Genomic DNA, 19,338 nt, shown 5'->3' with positions numbered 1-19,338 from the left:
AGTGTGTTTGAGAGAGTTTGAAAAGAGAATGAAAGAGTCAGTACTTGTCGCAAAGCAAAACACAGAGAGAGAGAGTTTTTGAGAGACCAAAGCAGAGTCATCGTCTCGGTTTGTAGCTACACACGTGTGGTTGTGCCGGATGTGTGTGTGTGTGTGTGTGTGTCGTTGGACGTGTCAGGTGCAACGGCAGCGCCATCACTACCATCAATGACAGCAGCGGTGCTGGGCTCATGGCCTCTCTGGGGCTGTTGTGTCGGTTTGTGTTAGGGGTCGGAGGGCAGTGTGGTGGCTCTTGGACGTATTGAAGGAAAGTCTGGCAGCGAGCGGTGAGACTTGAGCTTCGCGCCAACCCCGTCGGACGTGCTATGATGGGCTGACATGACCGACTCCTGCTCGCCGCCCCTGCAGCTCTGGTGCATCAGGAATCCCAGGCCCTGCACACAACAATCGTCCGAGTAGAACTGGTCAACATGCCTCGCTACGCACAGATTATTATGGGTCCAGCTGGCTGCGGCAAGGTGAGTAGATGTGCACCGGGCGACAAGCTGATGAAGCCGAGCCCAGACTCACGTTGCTTATCGCCCTGCCCCATCTCTTTGCTGTTCCTACTCCTCATTTCCGTCTCTGTTTTGACATGTTTGCTGTGGGTGACCTGGCGCTTGTTTCGGGCGCGTGAACCCAGTCGACCTATTGCTACCACATGCAGCAACATTTGGAGTTGGCCGGGCGAACGGCGCATGTCATCAACCTTGATCCCGGTTCGCGTGCATTCCTTGTGATTGTGCTCCCGTTGCAGTTCAGACTTGGTCCAGGCACTGGTTACTCATTCTCCTCCACTTTGGCGTCCTACTTTGTGGTCTTCCCCTCCCACTTCCTCTGTTTTGCTTGTTTTTTTTCCATGTTTATCAGCGGCAGAAAACTTTGAGTACCCCGTTGCTTGGGATATTCGCGATGTCATTTCCGTGGAAGATGTGTCTGAGGTGAGCAGGCATTGCAAGCAGTGCAACGCCCGGCATTTTGGGTGCCTCGCTTTAGGCGTCGCTCAGTGTCCAACGATACTCACGTTTCATCTCAACTCAACGCAGACACTACATCTGGGTCCCAATGGCGGTCTGATTTACTGCATGGAGTTTTTACTGCAAAATCTCGAGGTACTTGTTGCCGCTGTGCGCGCAGCCTGGCTCATGTTTGCGCGAGCTGACTGGTTCGATGACTTGCGGTGGGTCGTTTTCGGTCAGGTGCTGGACGAGGCGCTAAACTACGATGACGATTACATCCTGATCGACTGCCCGGGCCAGATTGAGCTCTATACGCATTTGCCTTTGATGCGCCAGCTGATGGATCATCTCCAGAGCCTCGACTACAAGCTCGTGGCCGTTTATCTCCTCGATTGTCAGTTTATCGATGACACGGCCAAATTTTTCGCTGGTGTTCTCAGCGCCATGTCTGCCATGCTGCAGCTGGAGGTGCGTACGGGTGATACTTCTGCTCGCAAACAGACCTGAATCCCTCCGACCGAGCTAAGGATGGCCATCGGGCTGCACGTCTAGGTACCTCATCTCAATCTGTTGAGCAAGATGGATTTGCTGGGCGAAGATCGCCGCCGTGATCTGGACGAGTAAGAAGCCGTGGTTGATCAGTTTCTTCTGCCTTTTCGTGCCCCTCAAATCACTTCTGCGCAACATTTGCGTTTAGCTAATTGCTTGCGTTTGAACTCCCGCCTCCTTCCGACTACCTTTTGCTGAATAGCTTTTTGAGCGCTGATGCAGATATGCTCTTGGCAACTGCCAACATGTATACAACCGAACGCCAACAGCGCCTGAACAGTGCCATGGCCAACCTCATTGACGACTTTAGTCTAGTGCGCTTTCTTCCTTTGGATAACACGGACGAAGGCAACCTTGAGGCCATCCTGATCAACACTGACCACTGTTTGCAGTACGGTGAGGAGGAGGAGCCGCGCGAGCCCGCAGATCTGGACAACGACCGCAATGACGATGACAGTTCGTTCCCCATGTGAGGGCCTCTTCTGGCCCCGTTTCTCACGGGGAAGAACCTCGCTGCTGCTTTGAGTTTTGCGCTGTGCGCAACTTTGGCCCACCTTTCCTGTACCCTAAGCTTGGACACGAGACACGCAGTCGAGAATGTTGTTTTGTGTTGTTAAGTGTCATATGCGCGACAGCGTGTCTTATTCAGATGGCCGTGCCGGTGTATTCAAGCAAGCGCAAAAAAAAAAATTAACATGTAAAGAATAGAAATCATCCACGAAGCCGAAAGACAAAACTCGAAAGGAAAAAACGAAACAAAACATTGGCTAATCATCCAATTAAATTTAACGAAAACCAAAGCATGATTCGGCACCTCAGGAGCAGTCAGAGGGCATTGGCAATCCTTCTTTTGCAAAACTATGATTGAGCTTCACAGAAATCAATCAAATCCTCGACTTCGCCATCTTGTCGTTGGGCCCAGGCCGGTCGAAAGGAGTGCAGCTGTATGGCACCGGCCTTGGTCGTAAGTACAAGTCGATGCCCCAATTCTTTTGGGTGTGGCTGCAAGTGCAGAGCCGTCACATGGCGAGCCTAAGAACAAAAGCAACAAAAAAGTGAAATGAGGCCTGACGGCATTGGGGGAAAACAAGGTGAGACGCACAGTGCCGTCGTCTGCCGAAAGCAATTCGTTGGTGGCTGTCGGGCTTCCGTCATCGCTTAAGATGTCCCTGTGGAATGTGATGATAGCGAAGCGCCAACCCAACACCGTGCAAGACAATGCGCGGTCAGCAATCTTGTCGATCAAAGACGGGCCAGGCTAAATGCACAATCATGTCGGATCAGCGAAGTGGGGGGGCGCTTGCGCACCAAAATGTCACGGAGCCTGGTGCACAAAAGGCCATGAAAACAGTCGGGCGAGTTGGGGACCAGAGCACCCTCGAAACGGCTGCCTTTAATACCCATTGCCTCAGGGGCACCGAGGCCGTCTGCTTGAACAACACAACGTGGCCGCTGGAGAAGCTCTGGTTCACATCGAGGGGCAAGCAAGAGTGAGCGTCGAAATGGATGACATGTACTGGGGCCGTTTCGTTGCCTTTCAACTGCAATCAAACACGCTCTACAGTCGTGTCAAGGCTCGTTCAGGTCAAGGCATACCGCGAGAAAATAGCTGGGAGTCGAGGGGCAAAAGTCAATGGCCGTGCAGGAAGCCGGGCAGCTCGCCAAGAGGTTGATGTTTGCAACAAATTCACTTGGAGCCACGGCCGAACCAAAGCGCACAGCGCGCAGGATACTTCCCTACAAACACAATCATGGTAGATGCGCGCACAAGTTGAGTAGGCAACCGGCTACATGCACTTGCCACCTCCCAAAAGAAAGAAAGAATCAAAATCATAAAAACAAACAAAACAAATACGAAGAACAATCAAGTTCATTGCTCTGAAAAGCGGGATAATTTGGATACATCCACTCACATGTGTGGTACCAGCTAGAATGTGGCTGGGGTTGGATTGGGGGACTGCCAAGCAGGTAAAGGCATGCTGGGCGAAACGATGGTTCTACAACACCCGAGTGGTAAAGATTCAGATTCATGCGTTAGGCAATCCGCGCGCACAGACGAACAAGCAGGTGTCGCAAAATGACAGGTCAGGAGCCAATCATACCCGAGGGCGCACTTGCGTCCAGCCAGCACTGACCAAGGTCAGAGCGCTACCAGGGCGCAAACCTACAAAAAACAATTGTCGACAGAGCAGAAGCATGTGAGAGCTTAGCAAGCCATTCACCCTTCTTTGCAAAGCAGGTCAGGGGAACACGCGTACCCAATTCGGTGATCGAGCCGCCAGCATCCACCTTGGGCGCATAGAGGCCTGACCAGGAACCCACACAACCATCTGCAGACAGCGAAGAGAATGAGCCGACTGCCAATTGAGTATGATGGCAACTATGTGGCGGGTGGTCAAGCGGCTCGCTGCTCGAGCAAACCTTCATCAAGCGAGACAAATTGAAAGTTGGACTGCTCCTGATGATCTTCGCTCCGGCCGATGCGCTCAAGGGCCACGACAGCAGATTCATGGCTACGCGGTTGAGTGGTAAAATCGGCTCGAAAGGAGGGGTGGCGGACCGAGTACTTCTGGGTTTTGCGATGGCGACTCGTGTGCAGTGCCAGTGATTCATTGAGATCCCAAGCCAGCACAGCCCTGGAACGAGCACACCACGAAACAATCGCACGCGGCGAGGCAAAACGAGCAGCCCAGTGTATATACCAATAAGGTCACGTGAATACATGGTGCGGGCATCACGACGAGGATGGCTACTGACCCGTCAATGGTGCCAGCGACAGCTACTGTGGCTGCTTCGTTGCCAAATTTGCAGCACGTCAGCTTGTCTTGAGAGACTGTGAGCAAGTTTTGTGGAAGTTGGGGCGTCAGACCGAGGTGATGTGGGCAGTGAGCGGCGGAAACGCCACACAGCATGGGACGTCTGAGGAGAGCAAGACAATGTGAAGGCTGACCTAGTACGTGCAAAGGGACGCTCGGGCTGGACAAATCCCAGATGCAAATCAGCCCTTCGCCCATGTCGGCACTGCGCTTAGTGCCCGGTGGGGGCTCGGCATGCAGCGTCAGCAGCAAATGAGGCTTGCTGCGACACGCATCCAGAGCGACGACGTGTCGACCTAAAGTGCAGCATTTGGGTGAGATGAAAGGGACGCAAGCATCTAATCGGCTGTGATCATCCTCGTGTTGGAGCGTGCGGCATCTGCCAAGTCTGATTAAATCGGGTACGAAGCGCACCAGCCAACAGGGCAAAAGTGGGTGCCAGTGTTGTAGTATGGCCACAGGCTTCAAGGGGGCTGGTGGCTTGGCCATGGCCGCGCTCATGCTGTCCTGTACCAGCAGCGGATTGATCGACATCCTCTTGCAGCAGGGTCAAAACGACCCGCGAGGCCTTGAGCAAGAACGAATCTAAAGAAGGGAAAGCGCAAGACACCATGAGACCGGGGCCTGGGTCCTCACGGCGTGGGGCATGGTCGTTGTGCTCACTCAGGCGCTGGGCGTCGATGATGGTCTGCTCCGAGTCTGTGTCCACCTTGCTGCTGGTGGTAGCACCCACCTAAAGGTAGGTTGCACAGTGGCGCATGTGCATGAACTGAGTTGGGATCGTGCGAAAATGCCTCCAGATATCACCAAGAAAACAAAACAAAAAACAAAAACCAAAATAACCCGCCCCGCCCCCCTCAAAAAAAGTATCATTGTCTCGCTCCCAAGATTGAACCAGCGCGCGAGTTTGCGTCGTCAACGATGCTTACCTCACCCGCCCCACGCAGATCATCAGCCGGATACTGCGTCCAGCGCGTGCATGTTTCAATCTCCTCTGTTTGCATCTCGTGCTCGAGACTATGTCGAGCGTAGCATATCCAGAATCGTGAAGCAAGGGGCACGCAGGCGGGTAATGTGCGTGAGCAAGTAAGTGCTTTCCATCCAGTGTCAAAAATTCCTCTCATCATTTGGCAAATGCATGAGGAGTTCAAGTCCACGGCTAGGACATGGCAAGAGCAGACCTGAGTTCGCCACTTTGTGTGGCGGCTTGCTGGCGTCCAGACTTGCCATAGCTGCGAATGTAGAGTTCATACTCGCTACAGGGCGCGATATCAAGGAGTTGGAAGGAGCTGGTCTCGAGTGTGACCATTGCCGAGAGTGCCTGGAAAAGAAGGAAATGCCCGTCGAGGTGATGAAGAATGATGAGTCTTTTGTGCTGAATCAAGCAACTAGCGACAGTACACTACGGTGATGATTCTGGCGATGGCTCACACCTTGGCACGACGGGCGGTGCGAGCAAGTGCAGCGTTGTGACGAATGCGCTGGGAAGCAGAGCGCAGAGATTGCATGCGCGGGGAAGCCGCGCCAGGTACATCCAACAAGTGGGCCGCAGCTACGGCACTGCTTCGGGTTGGCGTCCTGAGGTCAGCAGACATGTGAGAGGTGGGGGGTTAAAGTGAAAGAAGACTGTGGCATCAGGCACGACTCTGTCATGCGCGCTTACTCGTTGCTGATGCGTAGACCTCGGCTGGTGCCGGGTCGTGCTGAGGCCGAGGTCGTGGGCCGAAGCCCACCTCGTGTTATTGTTGAGCGGGCATTTTCAGCTCGAATGGCATTGACCACCTAGGGTATCGGGTACAGTTGGCCCGTCAGGTTCACATGCGCTAGAACGGCAATTGAAGTGGTTGGCACAAGACGCATCACCTCGTCAATATCATCTGGGTCAGTTTGTGATACTACATATGAGTGGGTGGGTGGGTGCATGCCGCGAGACGCATGTAGACGAGGGTGAGTGGTAGGCGGAAGAATGCAAATTGTGAGCATCAATCGAGGCCATCTTCCTTCATCTTTTATTCAGTGTCAGAGACCCCAAACTTATGGCTCCCTGGTCTGACAGACTGACCTGTGGGCAAGCTACGAGCGGGCACGACATGTGACTGTAGTTGGCGTTGGCCGCGTGGAGATGAGGGCGCTGCGCTGGGGCGCGCGCTGGGCGGGGCAGCCTCTGTGTTGGTATCAGAGTCCGATTCAGTGCTTTGCGCTTCGGGGTCTGATGGCTCAGAGGCTGACTCAAAGTCGTCCTCATAATCGGGTTCCTCAAAGTCGTCCTCGTAGGCATCCTCGGCGGGTGCCTCTTCGACCGCGGGCTTTGGCGCCTGGCCCGGGCGAGGCCGACCGGCTTGTTCAGGGGCACCGGCCAGGCGATCGCGCCCTGGACCAGATCCAGCACTGCCGGGAGCGCGAGGCAAACTGCGCTGGCTACTCGGACGAGAACGAGTCGCTTCTGGCGGAGTATCTCGACGTGCACTTCCGGCGCGGCTGCGTTGCGAATCGGCCGAGGTTGTGCGCGAGGAAGATCGGCTGTGGGTGTCCTCGGCTTGTAGCTGTTTCAATCTGGATCCTCGCCCCGTGCTTCCAGACTGACTTGCTGCGGCGCGGGCCGATCCAGATTTTGAGCTTGGTTTTGAGCTTGGTTTTGAGGAGGAGCTTGAGGAGGGTTTTGAGGAGGCCTTTGCCTTGGGCTGTGTCGGTTTGTTTGTGCGAGGTTTGCTCCGTCGGGCGCTGCTACCGCCCAGTCCAGAGCCGTACGCTTGCGACATGTCAGCGTCGCTTGAGTGACACCACTGCAAGACTATATCACTACCAGCCCCAGACCCGCCCGCACCACTACCCACACCTCAACGAGTAGCGTTGCCTTGGTATCCTGTTTGCCTACACACGCCCTCCCCCACCTACACGGCTGAGCGAGAAGCACCACAGAGAGAGAGAGAGAGAGAAAGAAAAAAATTCCATGGTTTGAGAGAGAGAGATTTTTTTTCTTTTGGTTGATATGGCTTCTTACGGAACTGTGTTTTATAACACACTTATACCACATTTAGTATTTTACTTTAGAAATGAGTGCCATGTCCTGGTTATGATGACTGCCTTCGCTGTTGTAGCGTTCCTTGTTGTTCATGAAGGTTCCTGAACTGCAATCACAACCGAAAAAGCAACTCTTTGTGTTCTGTATCTCTCCTCTCTGCTTGTGTTGTGGTGGAGCCCTTTGCGGTCAGTGGCTCGCTTCTGGGCTCTCTCTTGGCTCACCTGGTCGATCCCTCTCAGTTTCAGGTGCAGTGGTTGCATGTTGTTCGAGTGCACATGTGAGTTTGGCAGTCGTCCGCTCGCCACCACACACAGCTGGATGAAGCGGGGCCTGGGTGGCCTTGTGGGGCGGGTGGTGGGTTGTGTGTGGTTCAACGGCACGAAGAGATCATGAATGATGTCAAAGATTTCATCGGCTGTCCTGTACCTTTCACCATGAGCCCCTGTGGGCGCGTCCGGAAACATGAGATCCGTCGTGAACTTGCCTGGTGGTGTTTCCTGAGGATCCTGATTCGTGTTCGGAGCCAGCAACTCACAGCACACCGCTGATCGCGAATGCGAGCGCCTTGCTCGCCTCCCAACATGGCCCCCTGCCCCTCACCATCCCAGCCTCCCTTCTGCTGCTTTGGCTCGATGTTGTTGGCGAGCCATTTTTTTTTTTTCCTCGGTTCCGTTGCCAGCTCTGCTAATCTTGCTCATAGTGCCGAGCTTTGCCTTTGGCTTCTCCCTTTGCAGAACGCCACCCCCTGCAACCGCTGCCTCCACACGCACACGGCGTCAGTCACAACATTCCGCAGCCATGGATATCATTGGAGAGGTTGTGGTGAAGCTGGGCATGCCCATCCTTGAGCGGGACCTCGTGCCCGACTCACTGATTCGCGCTGTCTGCCGCTTTCTCATTCGGTATGTCAATGCTCTAGCCATCGGTATCTTCCCGATGCGTGACAGTCTCATGGCCCCCCGTGCTCCAAATTTAGGGACACAATTCGCCAAAACGCGCCCGAGAGCATTGAGGAGCTGCAAGCTCGGAAACAGGCCTTTGTGGCGGATCTCAAGACGCGTGCCATTGCTGAACAAACAGGCGCTGCTAATGAACAACATTATGAGGTTGGTTTGGGAGAGATGGCCTCGTTATTTCTCGTACTCACATGTCAACCGCACTGAAAGGCCCGATAGAAGGGCAGGCACTCACCGCGTGGTCTTCGTGCCGGATGATGTTAGATTCCCACCCGCTACTACGATCTCAGCTTGGGACCCCGCAAGAAGTATAGCTCCTGCCTATGGAGCGACGGTAAGGGGCTTGACACAACTGGCTTTATGCACATCAGACCACTGACGCCTCGCTTGCGCGCATGAATGATCCTCCCCTGACTCCTTGTCTTCGCAGGCGTTACGACCCTTGCCGAGGCAGAGGATGCCGCTTTTGAAGAGACGTGCCGCCACGCTCGCATCACAGATGGTCTGCGCATCCTCGACCTGGGTTGTGGGTGGGGCTCCCTGACACTCTGGCTGGCCGAACACTATCCCAAAGCCACCATCCACAGCATCAGCAACTCACGCACCCAGAAGCAGTATATTGACGACCAATGCCGAGCCAAGGGCTACAAGAATGTGACCGTCTTCACCTCTGACATTAATGATTTTGAGGCTGAGGGCAACTACGATCGCGTCATGAGCATTGAGATGTTTGAGCACATGAAGAACTATGAGAAGCTCATGAACAAGATTACCAACTGGCTCAAGCCTGGAGGTTTCCTCTTTGTGCACATTTTCACCCACCGCGAAGCTGCCTATCACTTTGTCTCCGATGAAGCCAAGGCCGTGCGTGCTCTTGCCGTAGTTTTTGATGCACTGCTTACGCATTTTCGGAGTGCTGCGGCCCTGGCATTCACCAACTCCGCAACATGCCATGCTTGCACCACCTTAGTCAAACTGGATGGCCAATTACTTTTTCAGCGGGGGCACCATGCCTAGCATGGACCTTCTTCACTTCTTCACTGGTCCCCTGGGCTTGAAAGAACAGTGGACAGTATGTGCCTCCGCAAATCCTGGCACCGGCATCATTCATCTGCTGACTGATCCACGTGCAGCAGCACTTTTGTGACCCCCCCTCCCCCTAATGGCGACGTGGGTCGGTTTTTGTCTTGAACATTAGTGGAATGGTGGCCACTACGCCAAGACTCTCAACGCCTGGTTGGCCCTCACGGATGAGAATGCGACCGAGGTGCGCCGCCGCTTTGTTGAATGCGCATCCTGGGCGGATCAGGGCAGATGATCTGACGGAGGTCTTGCGTTTTATTAGGCAAAGGAAGCCCTGCGTGAGGCGTATGGCAAGGACTGTGATATTACCAAGTATTTTGTGTGTACGTTTCATGACTGGGTTCCTGCTAAACTGATGTTGTCCCGTTGGGGCTTTGTTGCCTTCTTTGCGAGCCAGTCGCTGCCTGGCTCTCACTCCTACCTACTAAAAACCGATTGGTTTCTTAGATCACCGCCTCTTTTTCATTGCGTGTGCGGAGCTCTTTGACCTGAACAATGGCAATGAATACTTTGTCACGCACTACTTGTTTGAAAAGCCTGTTGACACGTCAAGCACGGTCAAGCCATGATGTGGTCAATACTCCTTCATGGAAGGCTACACGGCGTACCAAGAATGACAGTGTGATAAAAACCGAAGAAACTGTTTCGTGGCTTGCCTGAAGCCCGAAACATGCACACACTCGCTCTCGAGAATTCCATTAGACAAAACTCTGAACACCAACCTATTTGGCTGAGAAATGGTCGCTAAGATGCATGCACAACGTAGGCGAGGGCCAAACTCAAAAATGAAAACAAGTGCAAAAAGCGTGCATGCCCCAAGGCCAAACACTCAACAACATAATGATCACGACGGCGTGTTTCTCAACTCTAAATCAAGCCTTTTATCAAACTGAGGACGATGATGTCTCATCTTCAAGCGGTTGGGCAAGAAGTACAGGGCAAAACGAGATATCATCACCGCATCGGAGCATGAGAACAAAAGATGAACATACACCACGCAAAAGAGGCAAATCTGTGCCACGAGACGTCATCAGTAGGGTGCACCATGTTGAGCGTCAGGTTGGTTTGTGGTGGGTGTTTCGGCATAGCCCATCATTGGTGCGGAGGGCATCGTGTTCACCGGGTAGGAGATGACTTGGTTATGAGACTGGGTCATCAAGGCATGTGAGGGCCACACGCTTGGAGCACCCGGGATAGGCAGGTTGGAATTGGTATATGGATAGCCGTGGTACATAAAGTAGTTACCAGACGGACCCGTCGGCCCGGGCATGGCGCTCATCACATGTGAAGCTCGGGCAACCCCCATGTTTCTGACGCTCGGTTCCATGAGGGCAGGTTGGCGAAATTGCTGCGACGGCTGTGTACGTGCCATGGCTACAACATTGGAGCCAGCCACCGCCATGGCGTTGTGGGATGCAGGTCCGAAGACGCGAGCAGACACGTTCTGACTGAGGGCTTGCCGCTTGGGTTCGGGATATGGCTCTCCTGAGTCTTTAGCACCCGTTGCAGCTTCAAGGGCACCTGGTGGCAGTTGGGTCCGATGTGCCGTCTCCACATGACGTGCCAGTCCGATCGAGTCAGCAAAAGTGGCCGTGCAACCAGAGTGAATACACTGCAAAGGCTGATTTCGGCGATGCGACCACTGATGCACCATCATTTGATCCTGTACACGAAAGCGTATGGGGAGCCAACGACAAAATTGTCAGAAAAAGCAAAGGTCAAAGGTCAGGTTTGGTTCGCATCCAAATGTGCATGGTATGGCAGGAAAGACGGGTCAAGGCCACCATCATGAGGGCAGACGCTTTGAGGAAGAAACGAATAAATCAAATGGTGTGTGAAGTTGGGAGAAGATCGGAACAGGCCGTTGGACTTAGGAAGCCTCGTTTTGCCAACACACCCGACAGGCAGGAAGTGCGATCAGAGGGCTAACCCCATTACACGGAAACACATCAAGAAAGTGGATGCCAGATGCCGGATGCAACGCCACAACAACAACGGAATCATTTCAAATCAAAGACGAGCTGAACTCGACTTGAGCACGCACTGACAATGGTCAGACCCCACGAGAGCAGAGCAAAGAGCACACGAAGATCACTGCCACCGCTGTTTGTAAAAGCACGTGGAGGCGGAGGCTATAACAGCAGAGCATCCGCAAAGGCGAAAAAGGCCGGGCCAAACGACTCACACGTGCTTCGTTTGACCGGGAGAGGAGAGACTTTCAATCGACAAATCAAAACAGAGCAGGTCGACACAGGTGGAGTTGATGTGACGTCGCAAGTCATGCGTAAAACACTGAGGGGGTGGCAATATACCTTGCGATAAAACTGTTTGTGGCAAATGTCACAACTGTATTCATAGCGATCTTGGTGCGACTTCTGGTGCCTGCAACGAGTGTATTCACGCGATGCGCAATGAAAGTGAATCTCAAGCAGTCTAACCCAATCAATGCCTGCGTCACAGGTGTTTGAGCGAATCGGGCGGAGCGCACCTGCGCAGATGGGTGCGTCGCTGGTAGGATTTGCCACACACATCGCAGGAGTACTTGTTGACATCCTCACTGGCATCATCGACGCTTAATGTCGGACTCGGCCGCTCTGGGTCAAGCCCCTTTGATTTAGCTGCCTTGTGCTTGGTGTGATGAGGCGTGGCATCACTGCGATCATCGATATCAACGCTATCGTGCTTTGACGAGACCTGTCATGTGTGGTGTGAGGCGCAGAGAAGGATGAAAAGAAACATGAGCTGGGGTACCGCATGTGATGTTGAAGGCACCCGGCATGTGTGAAAGCCGCCAGCTGTAACGGTTCACGCCGTTCAAATTGCATGGTATTCCAACGTACGCCTTCATCAACGTCGTGGGGGGTGTTTTTTGCCAGCACGTGCTGGGCCGACAAGGTACTGTTGGCAGATGCCGTGCTACTGGCACGCTCGGGGCGTCGCGGCTGCGATTTGGCATTCTCCTTGTGCTTGGGCAATGGGTCGAGTAATGTGATGGTAGTCTGACTGGCTATCGAGCGCGATGTTGCTGAGCCAGTGCGTCGCAAGATGTTGCTCTTGGCAGGTTCTGGGGAGCCGTGGTCTGAAGACGTGGTCGACGACGCGCTCGAGGAAGACGCGGCCATGACCGCAGAATTGGGCACAGCCCTGCGAACTCGAGAATCTGGTGAAGGAATGATGCCTGATGTAATAATGACGAATCAGGTGCGCGATCTGCGTGAAATGTCGCCCCTAGAGTGACACCAAGAGCCTATCGCTGGTGACGGCTTGATAGGTTATGTGCATGGGTATGGCTGATACACTGATAGAAAAAAAAAACGCCTCAAGCTCGAACCCTTTTGGCAAGATTTATGCGGGTCCACGACCGTGGCGACGGCAGACAACAACTGCGTGCAGATTTCGGGGTGCGCTCTAAAGCGAGCATGAAAGACAGACGAGCGGAGCGAGGGCGGTACAACGCTCACGTGGGCTTGCTCAAGTCCCAGGCCACAGGCATTCGTGGTGCGTAGAGCACGCGTATGCGTGCGGCAGATGTATGTCTGGGCAGCGCAAACGGCAGCCACAGCCTCAAGGGATATTGCAAAAGAGAGGCAAGAGAAAAAAAAAAAAAAGGAAGGCACACCGCCCGCAGATCTTTGAGCTTGCAGAAAAACGAACGGGGTGCTGTCAGAGACGAAAGGCAGCCCGGCTGACAATGGAGCGAGTCGTCGTAGTTGTTGGAAAGCCAGGCAAGGCGGCGACCGTTGGAGAGGGGACCAGGATGTCGCCGTTCAGCATTTGCTTATGCTAGACGGACGAATGGCGGTTGGAGGCGACGAGGGGGGAAAATGCATCTGCGATTGGATTGCAAACTAGAAAAGGGCATCGAGAGAAGCCGGCGATACCATCCAGTCTCGTCATGCAAGAATAACCAAAAGGGGGCTGTCGTTGCTGCGACTGAGGGCAGAGAGTTTTCATTTCCACCTCGAGCAAAATAAGCGAAGACGTGTGGGTGATGGGCAGGACAACTCCGGGGAAGCGGATCGGGACAATGTGAGAGGAATGACAACGTTGCCGACTGTTGAGTGGGGCAAATGTCCGATGAGCCCCCACCCGCCTCCTCGCCGTGAACCCGGGAGACCGAGAGAAGGAGGTTGACGGCACAAGGGCGTAATGTACGGCGCGTGATTGTGGGATAACGCAGTCAAACGCCAGTGGGGCCCAAGACCAAGAGCGCAAATGGGTGGGAAGAATGCACACGACGATGGGCATGTGCCGAAAAGGTACAGGGTCAACGAACAAGAAAGGCAACCACGGTTAGAGCCGTGGGAGTCACCCGCGGAGCAATGAGGTGTTTGTCGTCTTTACCACTGCACTCGGGGGGCATGCATGGTTTGATGATGGGTGACCGAGATGGAGGAAGGAAGGAAAACTGGGAGCATCCGACTCAAACTGCTTGGTCAGGCCTTCAGTGCTGAGGACATGCGCGGTCGACGTAGCGGTTGGCGGTGGCACAAGGATGGGAGGAAGGGTTGGATGGAAGGGAGTGGCACCGGGAGGCCTGAGGCAATCAGCAGGGGGTTTCCAAGTGGGCACCGCATCCAGTGCGCGCGAGGCTCTTTCCCTCTTTCGGCCAGATCAGGAAACATACAACGGAAGAACCCAACGGGTGGGGACCTGCGGACACTGACCCGTGGCGCAGTCTCCCTCAACCTCTTGACTCTCTCTGAAAAAGTGCCTCCCTTGGGTGGGTGTTCTGATCTTTTTGTTTTGTGTTTTTTATTTTGTCGTGGGACGGCGCAAGCTGTGCGTGCTGACGATGCCAGTCAGCGCGATCAGTGATTCAGACGGGCGGGCGGGATGGAAGGTGACATGAGTCGCCTGTTTTCTGTTTTCTTGTATGAGCTTGCCACTCGCGTCCCCCATGCCGGGGAAGCTCCGTCAGAGTCTTACGAAGAGCTGACGGTCGGTGTCCAGAGATTGAGGTCATCCCAGATACCTCAGTCAGCAAGAAAGGTGGGAAAGAACGAGGAGAAGAAGGAAGAGGAGGAAGAAAATGAAGAGAAGAAGAAGAAGAGGAAGAAGAAGACGGATGGATGATGCAACACACCTTTATTCTGAGGAGCAGTGGTCGCGAACGTGCTTGGCCACGCCGTGCAGCCATGGGTCGTTTGGGGTGGGCTTTGTGTGTTCATTACATCACGCTCTGCCCCGCGCGAGACAACGAGATTGGCAAGCAAGAATCCAGGTCCAAGCGGTCAGCGAGGCGGTGACACAAAAACTGTTTTGACAGATGGACCGCTTGCTGGGCGTGTGTGGGCTATGTGCTGTTTTGTTCAAGGAGTTAACATCCGCTACTTCAACGGCACGAGTTGCGATCGAACGATCAGTTGCAGAGCGACATGCCCAAGAAAGCACTGTTCGGGCATCCGGAACATGATGATGCGGCATCCCATAGCGCTTTTGGCTGCCGATAATGGCTTGCAACAAGTGCTGATGCCATGTGTCAGCTGCGTGATGGACTTCCAACACGTTTAAACGATCGAATCGTAGCTACACCATTTTAATCGTTGATCACAATGACCCATGGCCCCAACCTAGTTGATCCACACAACCACTCGGGATGCGTTCATGATGGGTATGACGTTGCGAGTTTTGAGTGTATCTGACGTTGTCAAACCCATGCACCCACATCTTTCTGCCCAGTGGACTCGGCTGCAAGAACACACAGATTCAGAGTAAGTGCGTTTGACTCGGCTCGATTCGAGATAATCGGGACGCGTCAAGCTCTCACTGGCCTCTTTGACGAGTCGGCCAGCGCAGATGCGCTTCCACGTTTTTTTTTTTTTTTTTTTTTTTTTCAATTCAAGTCATTTCCAGCGCGCGCTTGGGTCTTGTTGGAGGCTCGAGCATTTGTCATTGGGCGACATAAGCAAGCTACCATTGACAGCACGAGCAAGAAGGGGTGGGGGTCGGGGTAGGGGTAGAGAGAGAGAGAGAGAGAGAGAGAGAGAGAGAGAGAGAGAGAGAGAGAGAGAGAGAGAGAGAGAGAGTCATGATGTTGGTTTATGACAACTGCCCTATCACGGTGTACGATTAGTTGAAGGAAAAGATAGGCATAGAATTGCATGTGAGTTGACAACTTGGTGAGAAAGGAAAAGGAAACAAGCACTTCTTCCTTTCAAGCATGCCTCGTGCCCAGACCTGTCTGGACAAGAGAGCATTGTCCATGTAGAAGAAATTTATGATGATGAGAGAAGAGAAACAGAAAAAAAGAAAAAGAAAAAAAGAAAAGAAAAGGCCAAAGAAAGAGATAACATGGCCAACGGTGTGCGAATGACAGTGATAGTCATGACACCAATGTGGTAGTAGCAGTAAGTATTCTGAAGAGACCGAGCAAAAATCAAGATCGAGACTGAGACAAAAAAAAAATCAAAAAAAATCAGAAGCGCCCACGCATGTGTGAAGCACGGGGTCACAACGAGCGGCAGACAAGCTCAGAAATGAGCAGAATCAGGCTCACACATTCACAGGCAGCCATGATCACATGTATAGATACATGCAGCGTCCAGTCGAAGCAAAATCACCCATCAAGAAAGGCACCACCGTCAAGCCACGCCTCAATAGGCACTCATGCCAACATATCTCCGGCTAACGCGGCCCATGATGCCTCGGAATCCCGCTCTCGGGCCACGAGGCGCGATTTCCGCAAGTTCTCACGCGTCGGTGGTCGCCGCTTTTGCGGCCGCTGAGCCGCCTTGTTTGGCACGCGCAGGAGCGCAGATTCGCGGGTAACCGCACCAATGTCTTCAGCTGATATCGTCTGTGCTTTAGTCGAACCTCGTAAACTGACACGAGAAGGCTTTTTAGCCCACGGGAGGCGGAACCCTGTCCTTGCCCGATGGCTTGGGTGCCGGAGCAGGCGCAGCATCAGGATTCGCATCGCTCGGTCCACCGTCTGTATCTGTCTCGCCGACTTGCTGCAGACGCAGCTTGGGCAAGGTCTTCTCCTTGGCAATAGACAAGACCAATGCCCGGTCACTGGTGTCCAAACGCTGGCGTGCCAGAATCTCTCGAGCAGTTGGGCCCACCGTCTGCAGTCGCTGCCGACGTGCGTTCGTCTCCTCAGCATCGGCGGCTGCAGCGCCGTCCTCATTGTTGGCAGCATCGTCATCGGGCACTGTCTCTGGCTCGGCCTCACTGGCCTCACCCTGACTGTTCTGGCTGGCGCTGCGGCGTCGCATCGAATCCGAGAGCGTGGGTGTTTCTTGTTGCTCTGTGTGATAGGCCAGGGCAGCGGCCACCACTGACTGATGAGCCAAGACAATGTCCACCACCTGATCCTGGGTGCGATCTCCAGTGCGAACCTCACTCATCAAGGCTGCCCGATCTTCGTCACCCATGGTCAGATCTTTAGCGCGAAAGCCGACGTTGACTACCTCGGTAGTTGCGGCAGAAGAAAGCACAGGGCCAGCCACCTTGAGCTCGCTCACTGCACCACTGCTACTGCTACTAGGCTCACAGGCAGTCGAAGACTTTTGGCGAAAGAGGCGGCCAATCAAACCCTTGCGCGGACCGCCCTCATCCTTAACGTTGGAGGATGAGCGCGCGCGGCGAAAGAGCCGAAAACGCCGTGGCTTGTCATCCTCTGATCCGCCGGTACTCGCACTGGCGCTCAATGTCTGTGTCGCAGCCCTTGGCTCTTCCGCCGTCACCTCATCCTGCAACTCCTCTTCATCTACAGAAGCTGGAGAACTTGCAGCTGCACAGGGCGCGCTGCTCTCGGAGGGCGAGGCGTCTGTTTTTTCAGTCGGCTCACCGTCCTTCTCGGCTATGTCTTCGACTGCTCGCTCAACAGGCTCCTCATCGTTAGCTGCCGCGTCGGCAACCGGCGATGGCTCGGCTGCTGGCTCTGGCGTCGAGGCATCATCTCCGCCCAAACACGCCTCGGAAGCTGCCTTTGAAGAAGTTTTGGAAGTGTCGCTGGTGTTGCTGGTGTTGCTGGTGTTGCTGACGGCATCTGCGGGCTTGCTACTCAGTTCACCGGAAGCCTCGGCGGTGGTATCGGCCGCTTCATGTCCAATCTGAGCGGGAGGCAGCGCATCAGCAGAAATGGGTGTATCGTCTGACTGTGCTTCCTCAATTCCACCTGCTGCTTGAACAGGTTCGTCGCTGCCATCAGCCGACGAATCTGATGGGGTAGTAGCTTCGAACACACGTGTCACCGGCTCGGCAGCTGGATCGGTTGAGGACTCGAGCGCTACCGCACCCAAGTCGACGGCCAGCATCGGCTTGGCGTTACCTGCGGCCAAATCCTCGGCCAGATCATCCACAGAAAAGCCAAAATCCTCCTCTTCGCCTGGCTCGCCCGTCTGGGACTCGGCGCGGGGCTCAGCATTGTCCTGAGGCACGGGCTCCTGCTCGGCCGACGCTTTGATTTCATCCGCCGCGGCGGTGGTCCGCTCTTGGTTCTTGTCCGCCATGCCTGGTTGCGGCACCAGATCCCCAGGTCCCCAGGTCGCCTCAGAGGCCAGGTAGGCTGGTGCAATCAAGACTTGAGTGAGCGGCACTCGGGTCTCTTCATCGTCTTCGAGTGTACAACACGATGCGGGCGGGGCTGTCGAGCCTCGCACGTACCTTCTTTCCTCCAAAAGACCTCTCAAAAACACAAAACTTGGCCGCGGTGGGCTGTTCGGCCCCAAAGCCCTGCGCCACCAGAGAACAGGCGCGGCGCAAAAAAAGATCTACGCAAGAGGTCTTGGCTACAAGCGGCGTTACCCCGAGGGGAGGAGGCAGAAAGTGCGCAGCCAGAGAGTTTGATCCAAAATGCCTGTTTGGTGCCGTCGTTTGTCCGAGCCCAGCTCATCGTGTGTATGAGGCGGTGGACAATCCGGCTTGTGGGTGCAAGTATGACAATCTGACAATATGTAAGACAAAATGAGCATGTTGTGTGTGTGTGTGTGTGTGTGTGTGTGTGTGTGTGTGTGTGTGTGTGTGCTGCTAAGCGGTGCGAAAGACATGAAGGTACCCGTGCCATTGCTCGTTTTTGAACGGGAAGGACTGAAAAAAAAGGAAAAGACTGGAAGAGTATCGGCTTGGAAAACTGACTGCCGCATCGCTTACCACTCATTTCTACACCAACCTTGGTGTCGTATGCGGGATCACCACTAGGGCGTGCTGGCTATGGAAAGAGGTTACGACACGCAGTTGGCTGTAGCTCATGCATTATCTTCTTTGTGTGCGGGTCTCTCCATCCTCCACATCACACGGGGGTTGCCGAGTCTACCTTGGACCTTCTTTCCTCCAAAAGTCAGGTGAAGCAGGGAGGTCTTGGCTGCCAGAGGGGAGAAGTGTGCAATTTAAAAAATACCATCAAGGCTCAAAATGCCTGTTTGGTATCATCGTTGGACAAGCCCAGCACATGACGTGTGCTTGGCGCTTCGCGTGACAGTCAAAGCAGAGGATGTCTTGTCAAGCTAGCGCAGAATATCGCAGCAGTTTGGGACTCGGGGCAAGGCAATGGTTGGAATTGGTCCAAACGCCTTTCCCATCAACATCGCTGCAAATCATGAATCAAGCTCCAAACGTCCCTCCAAAGGAAGTCTCCACTGTTTTGCATGAACCAGTGCGCCCGCTTCCTAACGATGCTACCCTGCGGCAGCTTCCAAGCGACCGCCTCTGTTCTCACAGCCGAGACATCACGCCTGCCAGTTTGACAGTCTTGCTGCTTGGCATGGAGCCTTTTGGTGAGGAGGTTGCAAGCAGGGTCAAGCGGTTAACAGCGTTGGGGGAGGGGGCTCGAATGGCAAATGCAAGCATCATCAAAGCCCACGTGATTGGGCTCCCTTGCTCGTTCCCTTTTTGGCTGGTGATGTTGTCGAACCTGTCCTCATTGGTGCAGTCGAATTTCATGTGCAAGGGCACTTGCCTGGCCCGCA

General features: G+C 54.2%; 5 protein-coding genes across 5 annotated transcripts; 2 read left to right on the top strand and 3 right to left on the bottom strand.

Moving 5' to 3' along the window:
* Positions 1–470: 470 nt before the first annotated feature.
* On the top strand, positions 471–2,155 carry MONBRDRAFT_18837 (uncharacterized protein; the record flags this gene model as incomplete). Its single annotated transcript, XM_001745297.1, has 7 exons — positions 471–518; positions 683–758; positions 910–980; positions 1,086–1,151; positions 1,239–1,466; positions 1,551–1,618; positions 1,750–2,155. The coding sequence occupies 7 exons, from the start codon at positions 471–473 to the stop codon at positions 2,018–2,020; spliced, it is 828 nt and encodes a 275-aa protein (XP_001745349.1). The 3' UTR covers positions 2,021–2,155.
* A 961-nt stretch (positions 2,156–3,116) lies between these two features.
* Positions 3,117–7,122, bottom strand: MONBRDRAFT_24858 (uncharacterized protein; the record flags this gene model as incomplete). The annotated part of the gene is made up of 16 exons (XM_001745138.1): positions 3,117–3,284; positions 3,461–3,544; positions 3,650–3,711; positions 3,806–3,853; positions 3,969–4,183; positions 4,305–4,380; positions 4,498–4,659; positions 4,778–4,948; positions 5,000–5,096; positions 5,293–5,380; positions 5,545–5,684; positions 5,797–5,941; positions 6,027–6,145; positions 6,182–6,258; positions 6,426–6,734; positions 6,948–7,122. The coding sequence occupies 16 exons, from the start codon at positions 7,120–7,122 to the stop codon at positions 3,117–3,119; spliced, it is 2,136 nt and encodes a 711-aa protein (XP_001745190.1).
* Positions 7,123–8,115: 993 nt separating this feature from the next.
* MONBRDRAFT_36815 (uncharacterized protein) lies at positions 8,116–10,145 on the top strand. Its single transcript, XM_001745296.1, has 8 exons — positions 8,116–8,287; positions 8,362–8,491; positions 8,606–8,675; positions 8,772–9,205; positions 9,312–9,413; positions 9,540–9,608; positions 9,687–9,747; positions 9,872–10,145. Exons 1-8 carry the CDS (start codon positions 8,184–8,186, stop codon positions 9,991–9,993), a joined length of 1,092 nt encoding a protein of 363 aa, XP_001745348.1. The 5' UTR covers positions 8,116–8,183; the 3' UTR covers positions 9,994–10,145.
* On the bottom strand, positions 10,106–12,546 carry MONBRDRAFT_32146 (uncharacterized protein; the record flags this gene model as incomplete). Its single annotated transcript, XM_001745137.1, has 5 exons — positions 10,106–11,087; positions 11,473–11,556; positions 11,737–11,806; positions 11,913–12,118; positions 12,265–12,546. 5 exons carry the CDS (start codon positions 12,544–12,546, stop codon positions 10,455–10,457), a joined length of 1,275 nt encoding a protein of 424 aa, XP_001745189.1. The 3' UTR covers positions 10,106–10,454.
* Positions 12,547–16,266: 3,720 nt separating this feature from the next.
* Positions 16,267–17,883, bottom strand: MONBRDRAFT_7664 (uncharacterized protein; the record flags this gene model as incomplete). The annotated part of the gene is made up of 1 exon (XM_001745136.1): positions 16,267–17,883. One exon carries the CDS (start codon positions 17,881–17,883, stop codon positions 16,267–16,269), a length of 1,617 nt encoding a protein of 538 aa, XP_001745188.1.
* Positions 17,884–19,338: the final 1,455 nt, after the last annotated feature.

This window comes from Monosiga brevicollis, genomic scaffold (genome assembly GCF_000002865.3).
Source record: "Monosiga brevicollis MX1 MONBRscaffold_8 genomic scaffold, whole genome shotgun sequence".
NCBI lineage: Eukaryota > Choanoflagellata > Craspedida > Salpingoecidae > Monosiga > Monosiga brevicollis.
Note: the sequence above shows the minus strand (reverse complement) of the source record. Positions and strands in the feature narration are given on the sequence as shown.

What these genes read in the sequence shown, in the direction of transcription:
- MONBRDRAFT_36815 (XM_001745296.1), top strand. Translation starts at nt 8,184, where the DNA reads ATGGATATCATTGGAGAGGTTGTGGTGAAGCTGGGCATGCCCATCCTT. An exon ending in GTCTGCCGCTTTCTCATTCG is followed by an intron (nt 8,288 to 8,361) that starts GTATGTCAATGC and finishes CTCCAAATTTAG; the next exon opens with GGACACAATTCGCCAAAACG. An exon ending in CTCCTGCCTATGGAGCGACG is followed by an intron (nt 8,676 to 8,771) that starts GTAAGGGGCTTG and finishes TTGTCTTCGCAG; the next exon opens with GCGTTACGACCCTTGCCGAG.